Source organism: Streptopelia decaocto, assembly GCF_964273445.1.
Source record: "Streptopelia decaocto genome assembly, chromosome: 2".
Lineage (NCBI taxonomy): Eukaryota > Metazoa > Chordata > Aves > Columbiformes > Columbidae > Streptopelia > Streptopelia decaocto.
In genome coordinates, this window is record NC_138655.1 from 37316716 (window position 1) to 37339344 (window position 22629).

The 22629-nt window shown below is 42.9% G+C and overlaps 1 protein-coding gene across 1 annotated transcript in view; it reads left to right on the forward strand.

Moving 5' to 3' along the window:
* Positions 1-6924: 6924 nt before the first annotated feature.
* CYP7B1 (cytochrome P450 family 7 subfamily B member 1) overlaps positions 6925-22629 on the forward strand; it is a 126159-nt gene continuing 110454 nt past the window's right edge. Inside the window, exon 1 of the mRNA XM_082044270.1 lies at positions 6925-7076. Within this exon, the coding sequence (XP_081900396.1) occupies positions 6982-7076 (95 nt within the window). The 5' untranslated portion in view covers positions 6925-6981. The remainder of the gene's footprint in view (positions 7077-22629) is intronic.

Here is a 22629-nt window from a genome sequence, read left to right on the forward strand (position 1 = left end):
GCAATCCTGACATAAGTGGCTGATCATTTTAGGAAGATTTTATTTTGCTTGTCATCATATTTTCCTATGTGGTGTTTCAGAAATGCCTATGGATTGATTCCCAGTTGCACTGAAGCCAGTATTATTAAAAACCTCGATGGTAAACCTGATTGGATTTTACTGTCTCCATTTCCACTGCTTCTACCTTCTAACCATTTGGCTCGTGTAATATTCTTGTATCATAGTTCATCAATAATACACTTGCTAATAGTTTTAGGATTTTTCATCTCCAATCTTCAGCCATTCATTCTTTTCACTTCAGTAACTGTGCACTCTTAAGATTTTCTCTTGCACTCTTTCTGTTTGCGAATCAGGATATTTCACTCTCTTTCCTGCGGATTCATCCTTACAGTGGAGAGGGCTGTGAGAGTTGATTTTTTAATGTCCCTCTCCTCTCCTCTCCTCTCCTCTCCTCTCCTCTCCTCTCCTCTCCTCTCCTCTCCTCTCCTCTCCTCTCCTCTCCTCTCCTCTCCTCTCCTCTCCTCTCCTCTCCTCTCCTCTCCTCTCCTCTCCTCTCCTCTCCTCTCCTCTCCTCTCCTCTCCTCTCCTCTCCTCTCCTCTCCTCCCTCCCCTCCCTTCCCATCCCCTCTGTTTCTCTTCCAATACGTGCTATAGCTATGTTCGCTACTCTAGGGAAATGAAAACTGTCCAGATGTTGTTTATATACATACACCTGCCAGCTAATGAGTTAATACATTATATTTGTTTTTACAGTAGTACAAATACTATTTAGTTGCCCCAAATATTTGTTGCTAGCAAAGACTGCACTATTCCCAAGGCAAATAACATTGAATTACAGCAATGAAACGTAAAAAGCACATTTTGAAGGTTACAAAGTCAGCTATCAGAAAGTTAGGAAATCCCAGAATTGTAGGCCTTTAATGAAGTTAAGTATGCTGTAGTTCCACTTATTTTTCATTATAACTTTCCCAAATTCTGTCCACATAATCCTGTGCAGGGAATATGTCACTTTTCAAAATTTTGTGATGTTATTAAGACCATACAGCTGATTAACTTACTATATTGTCAAATCAGACCCAAGCTCTCAAGTTGAGCCTGAAGAAAATGAAGGATTATCAGATAATTAGCCCACAAACTGTATCATGACATACGACCTACCACAGAAAGGGATTGAATATAACTCTCAAGGAGAGTCTTTAGTTAATTTAGCCTGCACAGCTGTTTCTCTTGCAGTCCGATCCTTGCTTCACCAAGTTTCATAAGAAAGTAGGAGGAGCCCTACAGCTTCTTTGTCTGCATAATCTAGATTTATTTGTAAAGCTCATTCCTAAATTACTTTATTACAGATATGCATATGTAGTAAAATCTTGTCATGAAAAAGAGTGAGAACATGAAAATTCTCCCATGTGACATCATACTAGCATTTGTCTGAGCATCATCAGGGCTGAAAACTTCCATGCTGTAGCACAGGTCCCTTTCATTTCACTCCCAGAATAGGATGCCACATTTCCCCATAGTCCACATCTCAGAGAATCACTCCCTCTCCTTGCACAAGCTACATGGCTTTGGCATGAGTTGAATCAATGGCTTACCTGGTGGAATGATATTCCTTCTTCTCCTTTGGTGAGTGAGATTTCTGCCAGATTAGGAAGTAAACAGTTCTCACTGTGACAACATGATTGCTAGACAAAACAAAAGGGAAATTACAATATTGCATGACTTGTGGCACAAATGGCTGTAAGCAGAAACGTGACCATGTCTTTTGAGGCTCATTGCAGTTGTACCATCTTAAACAACGTGAAACTGCATCCAGGAAGATGTAGCTTCTTCTGTTGGTCCCTTCTTTTGATTTTCTTGCCCATCCCTTTTATGCTTCCCCAGTGACAATTTTTGATGCAAATCCCTTTCTTGTTTCCTTCTAAGTCCCAGACTGCAAACTGCAGGAACGCTCTCAGCAGTTTTAACCTTAGTCCTCTTGGCTTCTCCTCTCCCATACTGACATTCCTACTCATTTCCAGTTCCACCTCTCTTCCTGGATTTCCCCTTTGAGTCATACCACAATTCCACACCTTAATCTTTTCACTGAGACAGCGCCAGTTCTCTCACACTCCTCCTCAAAATCTTTCATATTCTCACTCTCCTCTTCTTCTCTCCTTTCCTTTGGTTCTCAGATTGAATCTTGCTCCTTCATCCCCAGTTTCCACACATCTGTTCCTAATCCTCTTTTCTATTTCCCTCTCTGACTCCCATTCATAATCTCTTTGCCTATTCAGCTCTCCATCTCTACCAGCCAACCTCACCACCCCTGCCCCTGTAGACTTCTCAGCTTCTTTTTTTTCCCTGATACAACACAAGTCCATGTGTTGGTGCATGTAACAGGTATGTGTTTGGCGTGTCAATCAACATGATAGTGGGAAGGGGGGCTACATTTGAAGTGCAGGGGCAGAAGAGTGGCACTTCTTGCTCCTCTCAGCATGGGGTCTTGTTCAGAGCTCAGGCCGATCAGCCGTATTGACACAGGAGGTCATGGGAGAGAGGTTGCAGGGCTGCATTACAAAAGTGTTAAAAGAAAAACTGATCTGTTCACAAAAGAGAAAACACAAAGCGAGAATAAAATGTGTTGATCTTAAATCTAGTGAGTGATATTTGAGAGGTCTGTAGCCTTTTCATCCTACACTTAAATCACTGCACTTTCCTTCACTTGTATTCCAGCAGGAAGGGAGACAGAGAACAGTGAACAAAAAGGCTTTTAGTTTCGTTGCCCTGAATTCAGCCTGATCTCTATTAGCTCAGAGCTTCACTTTCAGAGCAAACAGCTGCTGAACCAAGAGCTGGAAGCAGACCCAGTTCCAGTAGCATCTTCAGGGAATTAAGCTCCAAAGGTCCAGTGGGTCACTAGAGTGTACAAAACCTTTCTTCTTGTGGAGCTGATAACCTAAATAAATTTGGACAGATTATCTTTGACACAGAGGTTAATTTGTTGACCCTGTTTCAAAGTGTGATGCCACTGCCATTTCTCAAAACCACTAAAAATGTTAGCATGGGTATTTTTCCTTAGCATTGTTCACAAAAATACATAGACTGTTTTGGTTGGAATACTTCAAGCGCATTTAAACTGAAGGCAAGAATGGATTTGCAGTATTGCAACTGCAATGGTTACAGCAGAGCAAAGCTATAAGCTGTTGAAAATAGCCTTAGAATGAGTAGTGCTGGGCAAGCAGAAAAATAAGCCTTGTTCCTGCCACTGCTTATAACACATATCTCACTGGTGTTTCGGTGATAGAGAATATGCACTTGTCTAAACCTAGGAGTTTAAATTCTTGTGCACACTAAGGCTACCCCGTAGAACAGGCATTTGTCCATGTGCTGCATATAGCAAAATCACACTCTGATGTGTAACATACAGTACAGATTGCAGTATATACTGTTCGAAGTTTATTTTGAGTCTTCTGCATTTTCATAAGACAAAAAAATATGATCTATATCATCTTACAACATTGGCAGTATGAAACATACACACAGTATGCATTTTGAACTGTAGCATATGTACAGAATGTTCACAATTTAAACAGGAGAAATGTAACCGAGCATCTATCTATCTATCTAGGCGTACTACCATGATATTAAGAACCTCTCTAAAATCACTGGTGTCTTCCAACTGAAAAGCCCTCAAAGCTTAGCTTATGAATTCTCTATCCCTCCCGCCCCTCCAGTATATACCTGCAAATGCCTTCACCTCTCTCCAGCCTGCAGTTGTTTCTATCAGCTTTCTAAGCACAGGGACTGCGCTTGAAAAATTCACCAAGGAGCCAATAACACTGTCAGGGGAAAACAGCAATTACACACCACCAGCACAAATAACAACTGGATGCAGTTGTATCCAGATAGAGAGTAGCATTACCCTTTTTCCAAATATAACAGCATTTGCATTCTTCTTCCTCACTTACATCTGTGCTGCAGTGAGAGCTTAATGAAGATCAGCTTAAAAGTGAAAACCCCTCCAATTCTTAGGAGTCATTTTTCAACACGAGACCATATCACTATAAGATGAGGCTTGCACCTCCAGAAAATGAAATAAATTTACTCTTTTCTGCTACAGCTATGTTAAAAGGGACTATTCACCCTGACCTTCTTTCCCTAGTTAGTTGAGATGCCAGTATGTACAGACACATCTCTGGGGCGTTTTAAAAAGATGGACCCAATTTGAAAGCAAATCTGGTCCATCTTTTTGAAACACCTTGTATTATAACTTGTATTTTGTACGTTATGCGCAAACACCACCCAGCTGCATCTGCATCAAGGTAGTTCATACTATATATGACACCAAACTTCAAAAGGTTTGGGCTGTTAACTCTTTGAGGTTCCTTTACTAGCTGAGGAGAAATTAATCCATCCTCTTGGGCTTTTTAAAGGATTGACACAGAAGAGTACAGAGCACTCTCAGGGTACTTAGAACCTTTCAGGTGTTCACTGTATATTAAAATAACACAGTCTTCCTCACGTTCTGGTGGTTTTTGGTGTGTGGCGGTGTGATTTTTCACCTGCAATTGATCCGAAACAGTAACTTCACAGTACAAACAGTGCAAATTAAAAAAAAAAAAAAAGTATTGTTGTAACCCTCTTCATGCCTCATGCCCTCTGCCAGAACTACAGTGATCTTCTCAACGTTTTGATAGTTCCAATCGGGATAAGGGATTACTCCATTTGCCACAGCTATTTAATTGTATGTGAACACTTCTCATTATACTGAAGTGAAACACTCAATTTTCACAGCAGAGGTCACTTGTAAAATGAGTAATATTTTACACTGTGTAATGCCTTACGGTTCTAAATTACTATTTTTCCAGGAATTAACAGGATTGGTAGCTAAGAAACCCCTTGGGATTCCCAAGCTGGGGATTTCAAATACAGTTCCCTGCAAAAAGCCCTACAGAACTACGGGTGAAACGTTGGTTTGTCTTATGGTTTCCCTCAGTGTGCTGTATTGCACAACAAGGGTGTCTGATTTTTTTATCTCTGGGGGCACAGCTGATGGTTTTAAGCAGTAGTGAGCAGATTCTGAGACACTTTGGTGTGAGACACATGAATTAGATGCTATCTGATTAATACAATGGCATTTTTGAGTATTTCACTGAAATTAACAGGAATGTCTGAGGAAGAAGACACACAGTGCTGCCAATTGCAAACCCTCAGATGTGAGTCAGGCCTCTAAAAATGATGAGATCTGCTGAAGTCAGGACGGCTTTTTAGCTAACTGGCCTTTTGATCTGCTAAGATACATTTGAGTATCTACAATTCAGAGGAAACTTACAACAAGGCAATTCGGAAAACTGAGTGTTGTATGACATGTATGTGGTGTCCAGTTCTGGACCCCTCAGTTCAAGAAGGACAAGGAACTGCTGGAGAGAGTCCAGCGCAGGGCAACAAAGATGATTAAGGGAGTGGAGCATCTCCCTTATGAGGAAAGGCTGAGGAGCTGGGTCTCTTTAGCTTGGAGGAGACTGAGGGGTGACCTCATTAATGTTTATAAATATATAAAGGGTGAGTGTCACGAGGATGGAGCCAGGCTCTCTCAGTGACAACCAATGGTAAGACAAGGGGTAATGGGTTCAGACTGGAACACAAGAGGTTCCACTTAAATTTGAGAAGAAACTTCTTCACAGTGAGGGTGACAGAGCACTGGAACAGGTTGCCCAGGGAGATTGTGGAGTCTTCTTCTCTGGAGACATTCAAACCCTGCCTGTACACATTCCTGTGTAGCCTCATCTAAGTGTTCCTGCTCCAGCAGGGGGAATTGGACTAGATGATCTTTTGAGGTCCCTTCCAATCCCTAACATTCTGTTATTCTGTGTGACTTGTTTCCAAGACGAAACAAATGTATAAACCACCAAATACAGTGAAAAACTATTTCATAATACCACATGCAGCCGAGAATGAGTAAGGTACGTGAAATTCTGTCTGGCAGCATTCAACCAAATCACGATTCCAGAACCTACAGCACCTTACTCAATGTGAATTTGCATTAAATGGCATCTGACATCACAGCAATGTTTCTCAGTGCACCTTGTACCAAGTGGCAGCAGAGTTGGGAGGTACTCCTGTTGGTCCACTATTTTGTTAGCACCCTGCCCAGCCACAGAATACCAAACTCCCTGGACCTCGGCCCCACTCTGCCCCATCCTGCTTCCTCAAGCTGGGGATCTCTCTCTTGCCTCTGTTTTTGGTTTCTCACCTGGTCCTCTCTGTAACACACCAGAAGGGCTGGCACAGTGGGACTGAGAGGAGTGGAAGTGCTACCTCGGGGACTGGACCTGGCTTTTTCTCACGCAGCACAGCATCAAGAGCCAACCTCCACTGTTCACGTCTAGTTTATCCTACTGCAGGTGAAGTTTTATGAAGCTGAAGGGTGTTCTCTTGCTTTTTAAGCAGGGGGCACAATCGGGTGTACCAAAACCAAGCGGAGACGAAAGGGCTGCCAGAGCTGCTACCTGCTCAAGCTTGGCACCTCTTGCACTGGGGACACGCCATCGCTGCTCGGGCAGCCGAGTCTGTGGGGGCACCGAGCCCCTCCCGGGGTGCGGGGAGGGCTGAAGAAGATCGGCGGCGCGGGCCGTTTACCGGCGCAGTGGGATGCCCCTTGACACCCTGCCCCGGTGTCCGTCCTGGGACCTCTCCACCGGAACCCAGCCGTGCCCCGCACACCCAAGGCCGGGGCTTCCCCTCCGCCGCCGGGAAGCCGCGGGGGCGGGCGGGCGCGACCCTCCCCGCGTCTGTCGCTCCTCGGGGAGGAGCCGGCCGGGTCGCACCGGGCCCGCTCGCCAAGTCGGGCTCCGAGCAGCCAAACCCAGCCCCCTGGGCTCGGGGTGGGCGGGGAGGGCCGGCGGGCCGGGCGCTTCTCCGGCAGGGAGCCGGGGGACGGGCGAAACTTTCCTCCCGGGTGGCGGCGAGGCACCAGAGGCCACCGTGGCGAGCTCTGCCGGCATGGGCCCCGACGCGCTGCAGCTCCGCACCTACGGCGGGGCGGCCGCCGCCGCGCTGCTGCTCTGTGCCGTATGCGTGCTCTGCAGGAGGAAAAGGTACTAGGGCGGCGGGGCGAGGGGCCGCCGCCGCATTCCTGCACGGCCGCGGCGGGGGAGCGGGGCTGCGAGGCGGGAGTCGCGCCGCCGAGCCGTGCATTGGGCCGCGCGTCCCTCCGCCCGCCCCTCCGCGCCGGGAAGCCCTATCAGCGCCCGCCGCCGCCGCCACCGCCCCGCCGGGCCGGGGGCGGTGGGGCCCCGGGGGATGGCGGCCGGCGGCCCCCCGCTGCGGATGGGGCGAGCGCGGGGGCCGCGGGGCCCCGGGCGGCCGCCCCTCGGCGGGGCTCCGGCGACGCGACGCTCAGCTGCGGCGCCGCGGCCGGAGGCGAGGGAGGGCCGGGGCGGTGCGGGGCTGCGAGGCTGCGGACGGCGGCTCCGCTCCTGGGTGGTGTGTGGGGGCCGCCGCTCGCACGTGGGTACTCGGCGCGGCCGGAGCGCCCGGGAAGCGGGTCTCGCCTTTCGTAGGTGCGTGGGAGTCCGTGCTCCAAAACAAGGGGTGCACGAAGCACGTAGCCTGGACCCTGGCAGTGACCCTTAGGTTGGCTGAAAACCTGAGTATTACTTGTGCGCCCTATGTAGCACGCATGAAGGTGCGGGACTTGACAATGTTCCCGCGGAGTCCACGGTGCACTGAGCGTATCTACCGAGGCAAAGGTGACTGATACTCTTGCTGGGTTGCAACAGACTCTTCGCTGCCACTTTTCTCTGTGATAAGTAACTGACAGTGGCATTAGCAAAGCCACTAGAACTTGTGTCGTGGACATTTCGGTGACTTTCTTTAGTGCCCCTCAGTGTTGCCTTTAGTTCCTTTCAATAGTACCATTTAAAAATTCACAGAAGGCGCACACATACTTTGGGACACATGAAGTTGCATTTTTTTGAGGGAAAGAAGTACTGTCTGGAACCATTCTTTATATTTTTGGACAACACCTGTTTGTTTATATGCGAACCTTTTCCTGGGTATTTTTCACTTTTGTTGCCAATGCTTGAGGCTCCTCAGTGTCTGTTTGACAGCTGATGAATAAATGTGTGTAAAAGACTTGGTGAAGGAGGAGTAAAGAAGGGGAGGGATCCATATTCACTGTATTGTTTGGTTATTTTTTTTCCAATCATATAATAAAACACATAGCAAATATTAGATTTAATTCTGAATAGTAAACAGTTACTTTTCCTAATCATTAAAAGTTACTTTTGGAAGGTGTAGACAAACAAAGGCGAAAAAAGAAATTCCAGTACTAGCCTCTAAAAAAGGGTCAGAAAGTCAGTCTGGCAGTTTTTAGGCAAATAACCCTAACTTTGGGACCATGTATAGAGTGAATGAATCAACAGAGAAAAACAGGGAAAATTCTTGATTTGATCCCAGAAGACATCTGGTCACTGACTGTAGATGGAGATGGATTATTTCCATGATACTTCTCTTGGAATCGTTGTTAATGTGATTCGAGTTAGAGAGTCCAATCCATCCCTGAAGTGGAAGACATCCATTCCAATGTTCAGCTGAGGTCATCTCATAAAACAAACTGCCTGACAGAGTAGTTTAGGATGCAGCTTGTATGTTTCAGCTCAGTTTACCAAGTGGATTGCTGCTGCCAGACTGGTCACTCCTCTTCATCCTCCCTGTTGCTTATCTGGCCCCCTGTGAGCTGCTTCTGGGAGTTAAACCAGCAAAAGACTATATACTTTTTAAAATAGTTTTAGTTTCCTGAGAGTTTAGCTTCCGAAAGGAGGTCAGCACAGAAAACAAAAGGGGAGCAGTAAGGACATAGGCCAAATGGTATTGTGTGTAATTTTAAGGCTAGAAGGTCTTCTACTGGCTCAGCCATATTTTAAGATTGTGCCTGTTACTTGTAGAAATTCTAGCAGAGTTGTAATAGGCTGAAGTTTTATTAAAAATGGAAACAGGCAAAACTCTTGCTATTAAGTTTTCAGCCAGATGAATGATAGGCAAAAATTATTAAAGAACCGATTTTGAGTTATTTTCATAACCTTTGTGGCTGTAGAGTTTTTAAAGTCAGCTCTTTAGAGTCTGTAGCAAAATTGTTTGAACATTTGTGCCAAAAGAGAAGAGTATTATACAGGAGGCCTCAACAAGAAGGCATACTTTCTTGCCCTAAAAAGCAAACTGCTGTTCAATTAATAAACTATGTCTTTAAATCCTGTATTGTTTCTCAAGCAAATGTACAAAGCACCGGAGTGGAAGCAGCTGGGGACAAAAAGTGGAAAAATCCATCAACCTTGGTGTAGTACAGCCCTTAGCATAAGGTGCTGGTGTAGATATGCTATCCTGTGCCAGTGAAATGTGCAACTATTCCTTACTTTTTTAGCATAAAAGAAATTGTGCGTGGTCTTGAGAGATGCCAGGCAGTATCCTGGCTGCCTTCAGCAGCCGTTTCTGATCTGCAGAAGAAAAACCATGCTAAGGATGCAGTGGATTAAAAAATGGGGATAAAGCTTAGTTCATGCTCCTCAGATTTGGTGCAAGTTTGTGATCTCCACTTGCCTGTTTATCCATCCATGTGTGTCCTACACATGTCAGTTTTCTTCTTCCACTTTCTTCTGTTTGAACCTAACAAACCCAGGAGCAGGTGGGGCTACCCCTCCCACTCAGGAACCATTTGGGAATGTGTTGACCTATGGACTGTTGGCAAATTACTCTGTGAATACATGCCAAAGTCAAGGTTGTAGTCCTGATCATGGCTCCTACCCATTTGGACAGAAACACAAATAATTTGGGTTTTGTAGAGCTTGCCTATGCTAGAAAAAAATGTTGCTGCTTCACCTATGCACATGTTTTTATAGAAATTTATGTGTTGGTATACTTGTACCAGTGTGCAAACTCTGTATAAAGGGACTGTTTGTTGTGTTTAAGATACCATGATAAACTTTACCAGAATAATCAAATTTAACATCTTAACCACAACTATGCATGGATTCCATCTACGGTAGCAACAGTAGTCAAATGTGTGTATATATAAATGAAGAGTTTAAGTAAGTAAATAATACACCACTGAGTGCTAATTTGTTCTTCCGAGTTTGGCAGGTTTGTTTTGCCAGATGATGCCTCTGTCCTGCTCAACTGAGGTGAGGCACAAACCACCAGTGTGGCTCTGAGAGTTACGTGTCTGGGAGCGTAACGAGGGTTTCTATGTCCCAGAGAAGAAAACTCTCCAAATCCATCCCAGATGTTCCTTAAGCAGATGTTGCAGGGTTTTGCCTTTCTTGGTGTGAGGTGCTTCTACTTCCTTTCCTCTCAGGCTGAGTGCTCATTACTGGAGAAAAGATTTTGTCAGAAGAGGTGTTATATTGGCTTAATCTGCCTTTGCCTTTTTTCTGTAGTGCAGTTGGAGTAATCTAGTGTTACAAGGTTTCAGAGTGAGTTCAGTAAAGGTTTCCTTATTAAAGTATTCACATTACTCTTCGGAGACAGCGAAGAAAGGAAGAGGAATTTCCTTTTGTATAAATGTTTATCATTTGAGTGCTGGTGGCAGTAATAACACAAAGGAAACTAATTGGAGTCTTTGCCAGGTTTCGTATCACAGATGGTGAAGAAACAGAAGTAGAACAAAAGTTTCTTTAATCACAGAAAATTTTATTTTGAGTTAAACTCCAGTGTCAAGTGAGGCTTGTTGCCTTCTGCATGCTACAGAAAGAGAAGAGCCTGTCTGGGCTGTTTGCTGGGGAATGTATTTTCTCCAGAGAGAAAATTTCTCCTTTGTGCCTCCACATGAAAATACTTCTGCTATGGCAAAACCTGATGACTTCCTAAACTGGAAATTGTACATATTATTCTCTTTCATTTTAATAAAGTGACTAAGTCTGCCCCAGCTTTATGGTTTTTATTTCTGATTTCAAACTGTTTTTCCACAAGCCGTGCCCAGGTGAGGGGGCAGGTGAGGCCAACTCCTGCTTGTCTCCCAGCAGTAATGCTGCCAGGGTCAGGGAAGGGCCCTCCAGACCAGCAGGGGTTGGCTCCTGGTGGCTTCTTGTCAGTGTGGTACTGTGCCACCTTTTCTTGCTCAAATTGATGTTTATTTTTGCCTGCTAGTGTTTATTGCATGTCCATGCCTGAAAGTGATCATAAATTGTAACCAGCAATTTGGGGACCAGGCTGGGATGCCCTCTACCTCCCTCCTTGCGGGGCGGATGCTGTAAACTACCAGGAAGAGGAAGAGGCTCAGGCTGACCACAAATTAAAACCACCGGCTTGGGAAAGGGGGCAGTGGGGAGAAGTGGAACACAGATTGTTGCATCTGTATTTATCTGTTGAAATTGGATCCTGCAGTCCTGAGGTTTGCATCCCGAAGTTTGTCAGATGAAGAAGATAGAAACCCAACCTGGAAGTACTCATGAGAAGTTTATGTCTGCTTGGAAAGTTAACACGTGGCCTGTGTGAGCTACGCTGATGAAATGGTTTGTAAAAATTATTCACTCTGCAACTCTGTAGGTTGGTAAGATTGGTATTTTAATTATTACAAATGGGCTTCACAGTCAAGATTGCTTGGGGGAATTATGTGATATGTGGCATGTGTGACCTGTGTCTATTTTACTGTACAGCAGTATAGGAATTCCCATGCTGGGCTAGATGTGGCACATACATTCTAATGTATTATTTCTGACCAGTTTCTAATGTGTCAGAACATGCTATAATAGTAGATTAAAGTCAACATAAGGGCTACTTGATACATTTCTCAGAAGGGATTTTGCTATGGCTTGAGTTACAGGTTTAAAGCCTTGCTGGAGCAAAGTGTCTTTCATTTTTCTCTTTTATTCAGTCCTCTAAAATACCTCCAATCTATACAATCGCATTAATCTAAGATACTTTTCCAAAAAATTGCTCTCTTGAACCCAGATAGATATTGCTGAAAAAAATATAGATTTCATCTTTGCTTTCAAGAACATCTTATCCTTCTCTGTGACAAGCTGTGAGCTTGCTAACAGCTCTCTTACCAAGCGAATTGTAGTTCACAAGATGTCATCAGCCTGTCTTTTTCACCACTTCTGCTAATTTAGGCAATATGTTAAGGTAGTTTTCTGTTGGAGGGAACATCAGGAAGGACAGATAGAAGGATACTAGAAAAATCTAGCCTCTCCCTTCTTACCTTGACTTTCTACAGGGGCCTTTTCTCCATCCTTTTGGTTGGAGTTGTAGAGAATGCATGTGTTTTCATGACCTCTGTTTGTTTAATGTTATTGTCCACCTTTGCTCCACTCTGTAAAGATTAGGACTGAAGACTGAAACTGTTTAAGGCAGAAAAGTAACAATTCTGTTTCTTAAGTACCCTTAAAAAACCTTTCTTTCTCACCACCACACTTGGGTTTTCTGTCAACTGTCCACTGCTGTACCAAGATCTGGTGGGAGCTTATGCTTATGGTGGAAGCTGCATGCTTCTTCTGGTAAGAGCTTCAAGAGGGTCAAATAAAATGAAGTAAGTGAAACCATAACCTTCTCAAGATGTACAGGACTCAATTCACTGGCTTTTGGGTTCTCTTACAGCACTAACAGACCTGGAGAGCCATTAAGTTGTGGGTCTTGAACGATACCATGTCTCAAGGCAGGTTTTTGTTTTTGTTTTTGTTTTTTTCCAGTGCTGCTTCTCATCCTTCTGATATGTAGTCTGGGTATCATGTACATCTTGGGATCTGCTTCCTACCAAGGCTCTGAAGATGGCACCTCTTTTAGCAGATAGCAAACTTTTCCAGTAATCTATGATTTACAGTATTCTTTGCTTAAGGTACACTGCCACCTAGCAACAGTTTCCCTTCCCTCCCAGTTTTCTTGACCTACTTTGTTGGGGGTTGTTCAGCTTTAGTTTGTACCTGGTCTGGTCTTGATTAGCATCCAAAACCCATCAGTAGATGCCATCCTGGTAAACGTATGTGTGTGTGGGGCGGAGATATTTTTAGTGGCAATAAGAACTGCTAGTTTCAGGTTTCTCACTGGAATAACAATGGTCTATGCTTTTACAGTGGTTTTTTCCTTCCAGTGTTTTTGTGAAAAATGCCTGTAATTAAGTTTTATTCTTAAAGTGCTTGGTTTTGCTTTCTTCTTTTCATTGTTCTTTGGAGGAGATAAAATTAAAGGGCAAGAATAAACTGGAATTGCTTTCTGCTCTTTTTATTATTTCAGTGCAACACGAAGCATGGAGCATCCATCTAGAGCACTGTGCACAAATGCACAGAGCTTACGGAAAGTACTGAGCGATTAACCCTTCTGCTCCTCCTCTTAAGTTGATAGCTCTAATGGTATGAATGAGGAGAACACGAGGAAATGCAGACTGCTTAAAAAATGAGCTTCATGCTTGCTACTATATTTAGAGGAGGAAAGCAAGCTAGTTGGCAAACCTTAGCTGAAACATTAAATATATAGGCTGGTGTGAAGGCAGACACGAAGGGGCCAGTCTTAATCCTGTTATCCTCTTAGAGGAGATATTAACTACTTCTCCTTTAAGCATGATGGTGAAATTTGACACTTGGTGTGTTTTAATTGTTGGTGATATAACTAGAGATCTAAATTGTCAGGTGACTGCAGGAAGATTAATCTGACCTGCAGATCTACCTGGGCCCACGAGAAGGAATGCAGGCACTGGGTGCTCCCCAAGCTTGCGGTCTTGCCTGCAGACTCTGCCTCAGTTCCTCTGCTGTAAATTGGAGCTCAATGTGGGCTCCTCTTGATTTACAGATAACATAGCCAAATGCTTCACAGGGTGCTCAGTTGCCAGAGAAGATGAAAAAAATCATTCCATGGTATAACCCCGCAGCTTTTGCTGAGGAACTGTTGCCTGCCCATTCCATTTCTCCTGTGTGCTGAAGTACAAGTTCCATTTACGGTTTTAAGACAAATGCCACATTTAATTGCAATATTCAGCTAAGCTGTTGGATCATGTCAGCCACTTTAATGTTTTGCTTAGTTATGAGAATTAGCGTCCCATATAAAACTGTTTGGGAATTTTTCAGTCAAGTATTTTGATGAAGAAGCTGGGCAGAGCTTGTTTTGGTATAGTAATATAACCATTCTCAGTACTCCATCTAGTCACTCATTTAACTTAGTGCATAGTGATGCCAAGGAGCGGGGGAAATATAGAAGCTAAAAGAAACAGCATAAGTGCGATGTTAATACACTATATGAAGTTAAGGAAAATCTCACATTTAAGTTGGCGGTCTTTTTTATCCAAGTTTTATAGAGCTACTTGGTAGTGGAGCCCGGTTTGGAACTCATTTTCCTGACTTCTAGTTTTCTGTTTTAACTTGCTGCCTTTTCTTTCCAACACACTTACCATATATGACATTATAGCTGTCTGGTAAACTAACTTTTTCAACCATGAGGCAGATTTTGAATTCTAATTTAAAACTTCAGTAGTGTTCCTTTTCTTTCCCCACCATTTACTGATCCTTCTACAAGATGCATGTAGGTTTTTAGGCTAATATCCATTTGCACGCCGTCTGGGAGAATTTTGGCTGACTGAGAGTCCCATAAAACAAAAGTTTCCTCTTTACAAACCACATGGAGCTTGGCTGTAGATATTCAGTTCCTTTCTCCACAAACTGTTTTTAATGGTGCCAGATTCTTCTGTTTCTTCTCCTTGTTTGGCACATGTCAGGAAAAAAAATCTTGGCTCTCGTATAGAACATATCTTGTTTCCTCTTAACTGCTCGTACTTTCTATTCGTAATTCAAATCAGCAGAAAAATGCTATGGTTGTGCTTCTTGTGATTTAATCTTGTAGTTTTCTAAGCAATATTCCTATGTTCTTTAACAAAAAGTTCTCCCTCATACTGCAGGCCTGACGGTTGGAGGTTCTAGCTGAATGCAACAGATGCATCCCTGATGATTTGGAAGAGTATTGCACAGCATCCCGACATGGTGGCCTGCTCAAGCCCTGTGGAGGGACATGAAGGAAGAACAGATGAGCAAAATGAAGCTAAAATGTGACGTTAGAGGAGTGTCCTCTCTGTTAAACAGCTGTCCCTTCCTGGCACTGCAGTGAAAACCCAGATTGCAATGCTGCACATTCCAGGCTCATGTCTGTAGTGGGAAGTTGAAGAACCATCTCCTTCCTGGTCCATGGCATCCCAGGGACCTGTCAGAGAGCCTGTGCATGTTTGTCACAAGCTGTACTCGTGTTGCTTGCTGACAGCCTCACTCAGCACCCGTGGAGTTCTTGTTTGCATGAGTCAATCTGCTACTGATGGCTAAGAGACAGTATAAAGTCAGAAAAATCAGCAATCCACTCACTAGCCAGTGCTTTCCTCACCCCGATTCCTTGCTTCTCAGGACACCCATGCCCAGATTTTTCCTGAGTGGTCATTACAAATTCTTATGTCACTTGCCTTACCTAGAAATATTGAACAAAATATGGATTTTTTTTTTTGAATGGTACGTTGAAAAAAAATGATCATAGAAAATTGCCGCATTTTCATTACTTTTTATATTGACATGGTATTTAAAGAAAAATGATGGTCTCATTTCAGCACTGTGAGAATGCAGAAGTTTTGCAATTACTAGCTCTAGCAGTAATTACTTAAAAAAAAAAGGAACCTGTATATTCCTTACCAAGAGAAACTACTGCTGTTAAAGCACAGTAGACAGAATTGGCAGAGAATTGGTGATGAACTTCCTGAGAAGTCAGTATTTCAGTAGTTTTATACTTTTTCTTTCAGCAGAAGGGTGGGTTTTCCCCTTTGTCATGGTGTAATACTGTAGTCTCTGAAGGTTTCAGAGAGGTGTTCTCTGACTTTCTAATAGGGCCCCAAGAAATATCAAAGTACTTTGAGATACTCTCATTCAATCTGGTTAACAAAAGCAGGATGCTTACTGAAGGAAGGACAATTGCTGGTATCTCCTTGGAGAGAATTTGTGCAACTTCCATTACTGGTCCACTCAACTGATGCTACAGTAGTGTTGGTCATCGCTTCTCTAGCTGGGAAGTACTGCTTCACATTTTCCTCTTCAGTGCTGGCATGGTTTTTTAGGTTAAAATAGCTCCTCTTCAGAGCTTCTGGTGTGTGAGAAATCATAGCTGTACTAATTCTCTCCAGCTGTTTTTTCAGCATGAGAAGCTTTGGGAGTCATGTTTGGGAAGCTTCTCTGAAGATAGCTGAAATGGTGGCTTGATGACAAAGTATCATTTTTTCCTTCAGTTGTTCAGGAATGTATGATATTTACTCACCTAATACTTCATAAGACAGAAAAAGCATCTCTGTAAGGTTTGCTATTCTTTCGGTAGGTATCAGTATCTGTAAAATGTTTCCAGTTTCTTCCTTATTCCTTAGGAAAACTTCTGTTATTTTGTTGGATGGAATCTTTTCTAATTTTTAAAAGATTTTCAGATGTCTAGGTTAGTTTTCAGCAAGATAACTGTTTTGCTTAAATAGCAAATTTTCAAACCCTACAGCTGAGGGCGAGACACGTTGCCAGAGCCCACACTGAAATGCTCGTGTGTGATTCCCATTTAAAAAGGAGCAGCTGTGTAGCTGTACGAGAAGTGAAAATGTCTCTCAGTTCAGGAGTTACCCAAGAACCAATTGTAAAACACAATGAACCTGCAGAAATGATATTTGGGCAAAACAGAGAGGAAAAGTCTAAGGACTGGGAGGGCAGGCTTGTACGTGGTGCACTTTTTAACCTCAAACACTTGTCTGAAAGATTCTGATTCAGCAACAGTAGGACTTAGATGTGTGTATCTGATGATGCTTAAAGTGCATGGTGGTACACAAAAGATGTTTGAGCTTTTCGGTGGCAGTTGCCATCACAGCATCTGTGACTGGTGGAGATTCATTTCCAGGCCCTGAAGTGCAACAAGCCGGCTTCAAAGCCTGAACTCCTTCTGAGGACCAGATGAGGGTAATTTGAAGTTTTTGCCCTAGCGGCTTGCACATAATACCCTTTAAAGCCAGGTTAAATTGTGTGTTGCTACTGAAGAGTGACACAGAATTGTTCACAGCAGGACAGGAGAATTTCCCCATGTATGTCAGTGTTCCGTGGTTTGGGAAGCAGCTGCTTGCGCAATGTCTGGTTTGTGGTTGAACAGATAGCTGAATTTCTGGTATTGCTGCTTTAAGATACAGAATTATAATTAAGCTTCAAAGGATTTTTGCATATGTGAGCGAGTAATTTTTTTTTTTTCTGTAAGCTGTTTAGTTTCTTGCATCCTATGTAGTGAAAATGCTGCTAGATCCTACTTGATATTTTGGCATTACAAGAGAAAGGATTTTTTTTGTAACCTGTGGACTTCATATAGAACCACATCAGCTATAACAAATCTAGAGCCTTAAAAACCTGTTGTCATGAAGACTTTAAAATAAAACTCTGCATGCTGCTTCTATTGGCTCTGCAGCGATAAGAAGCTAAAATAGACAATGCAGAGATCTGTTGGGCTTCTTGGCTTCATGATCTCATTTGCAGAAGTCAGACATACCTTAATGTTTGGCCCTCCCAAACAGGTGTCAAATAAAATACAGTTATGTCCTGTCCAGTCTTATCTCCTGCACAGGCTAAACCATTGCAGTGTCCCCTGCATCAACTACATTAAATTGTGGTTGAACACTATTTGGCTTGAAATTGTGGATGGAAAGCTGTCCTGGTTTTGGTTTATTTTTTCCTTTGAGTGATGAGTACTCCAGTGTTTATCCCATAGGTTGTTCTTACCATTCTGTCTTTGCTTTAAGAAAGGGGGGCTAATTCAGTCTCATAAGCGAATATGTGTGTCCTTTTACACATCAAAAATATTTAACTGAAAAGGATGAAAGATAGCCTAGGATGGCATCCAAAAAAAGCAAGGCTATCTCACGTTCAAAGTATGGAATACTACTGTTTAAAGGTGCTGGCAAGCTCGTCTGATATATCTTTAATTGTGCCTTAATGGCAAGTTAGTATGGACTGAAGCAACTTACTGTCTATCCTTTCTCCCCACCCCAAGAACATGGGTGTGAACCGATCTATCTACACTTCGTGTCTCCGCATTGCATGGTTGCTTGCCTCTGGGAAAAAGGAGAAGAGCAGCCAGTTTTATTAACTGGCTATAGAAAAGAAGAGAGAATTCAGATGGGACCAGATGAACCGACACTTTGTTCTTTTGCTTAGACATTAAAAAAATCTTGTTTGTTTTGTTTTGCATGCTATTGCAGTGTATCTTGTTATTAATAATACCTCTGAGACTACTGTTTAGGAGCCAGGAATATGCGTGATCTCATGCTTCCAAATTATGCTTCAGCAGTTCCAGAGACTCAAATGCACTGTATGCAATAGAAATGTGAGGGATAAAGCAACTTAAACTGTAGCGATAAGGTTCATTTCATCGAAAGGAAAGGCCCAGGAAGATTTTTCTCATAATGGTTTTCAGCACAAATAATAATGTGCTGATTTGGAACATCAGGTGGTTTCTGTCAACAGACCATGTGAAAAAAAAGCAAAACAGCATGCTTGTAGTTGCAACTTTGTAGCTAATTGGAGGTATTTGGTATGTCATTGGATTAAAGCCTTCACACCAGGCTCAGTTTTCAGTGAGGGACCTCGAGGTTGGAGATGGCAGGAAGGTGGAAAGCCCCATGTGTGCTATGATGATGCTGACTTCTCAAGTGAAGGCTGCCCAAGGATTCCCACATGTGCAGGATGCACACAGCTTTTTTTCAGTGAGCTCTGGGTGACAGAATCTCTGCTGTTACACCCATGACCACTTGTACCTCTGATATCCCATTTAGTTCCAGACACACCAATCAGACATAGCTGCAGCCCTGCTGTACCAGATGGTGCTTTTTACTTTTTGTGGCAAATATCAAATCATCTCCTTAAAGGCAGCAAAGTAGTGGAAAGTATTTCCTGCTCATGGTAGTAAGTTAATTTCTCAAGATTGTGGAAGGGTCAGATCAGTTAATTGTCTGCCCAAGTATGAATTTAACTCCAAGCCAGTACGTAAATGTCTCTTTAATTTTCCAAGGTTGGACTGGTCAAAGCCTCCTCAATAAACATGAGTTTGCATGCAAAATTTCTCAGAACTGCTCTGTATATAGAAAGCAAGCAGCACAATTGGGTTCTGTAATTCAAACAAGGTGCCTACTGCAAATTCAAACGTGGGCCCTACTGCAATTCTGCTGCTGATCATTATAACCTGACTGCAGAGTCTGGCTGGTGGGTAATACTAGATTTATGTCAGTAAAGGATAAAGTCTGTATTTATCACTTTTTGCTCTTTCAGCAGGCTTTATATTTTGTATCATCCCATTTTCTGCTAGGTATTAGAGTGTTGTTTTTTTCTTTTCCGATTTCTCAATTTACTTTTTCACTGTTCACAAAATTCACTGTTCTGTATAGGAGCTGTCTTCATGAATTCCCATCGCTGTACTCAGGGGTAAGCCAGGCTAATGAGACCCTTCTTTGTTTCATTTGAGTGGGTTTTGCTAATTGGTTTTATCACACTGGAACCTGTAAGGGGATTTTCCATAGACAAAATGACAATAAAAAAATGAAGTGCTTTTGTTGATAAGTCACCTGGCAATTCCACCTGGATCTTCAACATAGCTGTCAGGAGATGTGACTCTTTAACATCCAGTGCCTCTAATTGCCCTTTATTTCCCCTCTGTTCTCCTTGTGTGGGATTTATTTCTCAACTTATGGGATGAAATCCCAAAGCAGGTTGTGATGGAGTGCATCTCCAGTGAGCAGTAGGGAGATGAAAGAGCAAATTAGGATGGTCAACATGCAGCAGCAAGAGCAATTTCATTCTGTTTCCTGCCCTCTGGTTTCAGCTGATCTCTCCCCATCCCACTTCACCCTCATATCATCACTTTCTTACAGCTCAGCTCATGCCAGGAGCCTGCTGCTTCTTCACACCCAGGGAGCAGGGACTTCAACACTTTGTCCTTCCCAAAGACTCATTATAGCTCCCCCAGTTATCCATTTGTATCCATCTTCTTCCCCAAGTCTTGCTCAGTATACTGATCATCAACCTATCCTCTCACCTTTCCCCAGGATCATATAATTAATCTCAGCTTGAGAATAGTATTAGGTTTTATGAACTTCCTAAGAAAAAATGATTGAATTTCAAGCCCCGGGAGTGAGATGGCAGCTGTTAGTCAAATGTACCTTGGAGTGGACAGCCTCCATGAGTCCCAGGTAGACCTGTGTTCTGGCTTTTGAAGAAAATTTATGTTGACTCGGAGTTTACTGAACCATTGAATTTGTAATTATTGATTTTTATGAATTTCACTAGGTTTATGTTGAATCAAGACATATTAGGATTTTTTTTTTTTTTTGTCTAGCTTGAAACTTTGCCCTTGAGCTATGCTGTAGTCCCTTCAGCTTGGTCAAGAGTAGCTTGAAAGCTTCTTGCCTTTGCTGCAACACCTGCCTTCTGCAGGAAAGGGATTAGAACAGTCACTATTCTCTTCATTTATATAATTCTGTCATTGCTCTGACACCAGCGTAATCTTCTTGACTGGCTGATCAAACTGATTTTCAACAGTTTTAGACAGATGAAAAAATCAGTGCATTTAAGTCTTTCCTGATTTTTCTGGCAGTTTCTCTGTCATTCAGTATCGCGTTTTCTTTCTTTATCTCAAGTCCCCTTTTTTTTTACTGTGCTTATCTTCCTTCCTATGAAATATCTCCTACAGCTGGCATTTTCTAACCTTTAGACCTCTAATTCTCCTAATCTCATGCTAACGCAGTAAACATGTGATAACAGACCCTTATCAGACTTTGTATTATTGCAGTGTTTGACATGACTTTTTGGCCTTACTTTAGACAATTGTTTTTCATTAATTTCAGCAAGCCCGGGATTTTACCTTAGAGTGTTGCTCACACCATAGAGATTCTATGGTGGCCGTAGCTTTATCATATAGCCAAATGAAAATAATCTGTTCTGTAAATTGTGTATGTATATTTAGTGGTTTTGTGACTCACAACACATTAGTAACAACTGAAATACTTTTGCATATGAAAAAACTTTTCAAAATCACAGCAAATCCTGATGCTCTGAGCTTTTGAAAATGGAACAGAGCTCTGGTTTCTGGTCCTGCTTCTACCAAGAAATGGCTTTGGATTTTGTTACAGCAGGAGCTTTGCATTTTTGCTTTGCAGGATGAAAATATACTGTAGTTAGGGGTTCTTTTGCAAGAGTCACAGTTACTGAATTTCTCTGTGACATCTTAAACACGAACAAAGTTTTGCCGACCTGGGCATGTTAGCCGGGGTTGTGATTCGTCCCTCCTGTCACTAACGTCACTGTGCCTGCAGAAGCCCTCCAGCAGTCCATGGGGGGCAGGGAGGAATGCCGTGGTATCTCTTTCTGGTTGAGGAACCAGCTTACTGCATCTGTTGCATGTTTGCTCATGTGGCATTTACTGACAAGAAGGGAAGACCAGGCCATGTGTGACGGAGCAAATATCTTGCTAAAGACAACAACCTGACCATGCCCAAGTTCTTTGCTTCTGCTGGACCTCGCCTTCACCATCTCCGCATCTTTACATGGTGACTTACCTTACCATGTAAAGGATAATACTTGCAAGTTTAGTGTAGTTTGAGTTCATAAGAGTTCCCTTAAGTTGTGATTCAGTGAATTGCTGAAGCAAAGGCTTCCTTTTAAGCCTTTGCATAGCCTCTGATTTTACAATGAGGGTGGTAAACCACAGGCCCACGTTGCCCAGAGAGGTGGTAGATGCCCCATCCCTGGAGACATCCCAGGCCAGGCTGAACAGGGCTCTGAGCAACCTGATCTAGTCGAAGATGTCCCTGCACATTGCATGGGGGCTGGACTAGATGACCTTTGAAGGTCCCTTCCAACCCAAACTATGATTCTATGATTAGTGGGACTTGTGCTTCTAAGCTGAGCAGAAGCTCAATTTTTTTGACAGCACTTTCTTGCTGAGGCAAATTACATTCCTGGTTTGATGTTATGATACAGAATATACAGTAGTATTTCCTTACCTCAGTGCTACTAATTCCTGGTGGAAACAATGTGATACTAATTTTATGTTTTGAACAGAGTTTCAAGGCTCAATTTTGATACAGTTAAAATGTCTTTATTCATTGATTCTTGAAGAGTTTACAGTTCAGAGTCTGGAACGCAATTTTTATCCCCTAAAAGTTTGTAGAGGATGACACCACTTCTTGTTGGTAACTGAGGTTATTTAAAAATAGTACTTTCACTTCCATCTGAATACACATGTTGTTTGAGAGCTTAAAAGACTGGGGCTGATTCTAGGTTTCCTTTTGTATGCAAAATTACATATGTTTGAATGGTATGGATTGCATGAGAGTAAAATGGGCACATGGCCCTGATCATGAAGCAAACTTTTTTTTTCCTAAACTGTGAAGCGGTGATTTGTCTCTCAGATGTCTGTCTGGGTCTGTAATGCTGGCAGCCGTGTGTGGCAAACCATAGTTGGCACATTGACTGTCCTCTGCTAAACCCAGTCCTTATTTTTCTTCCCATAAACTGGCACGCTTGTGCTTAACCACATTTGCTGACGAGTCCAATCCGGTGTTTTCCACTGGGATATTAACCTTCTAAAAGCAGTCTGAAGCTTATTCTGCTTTCATAAAAGAGATGGGAAGATGTA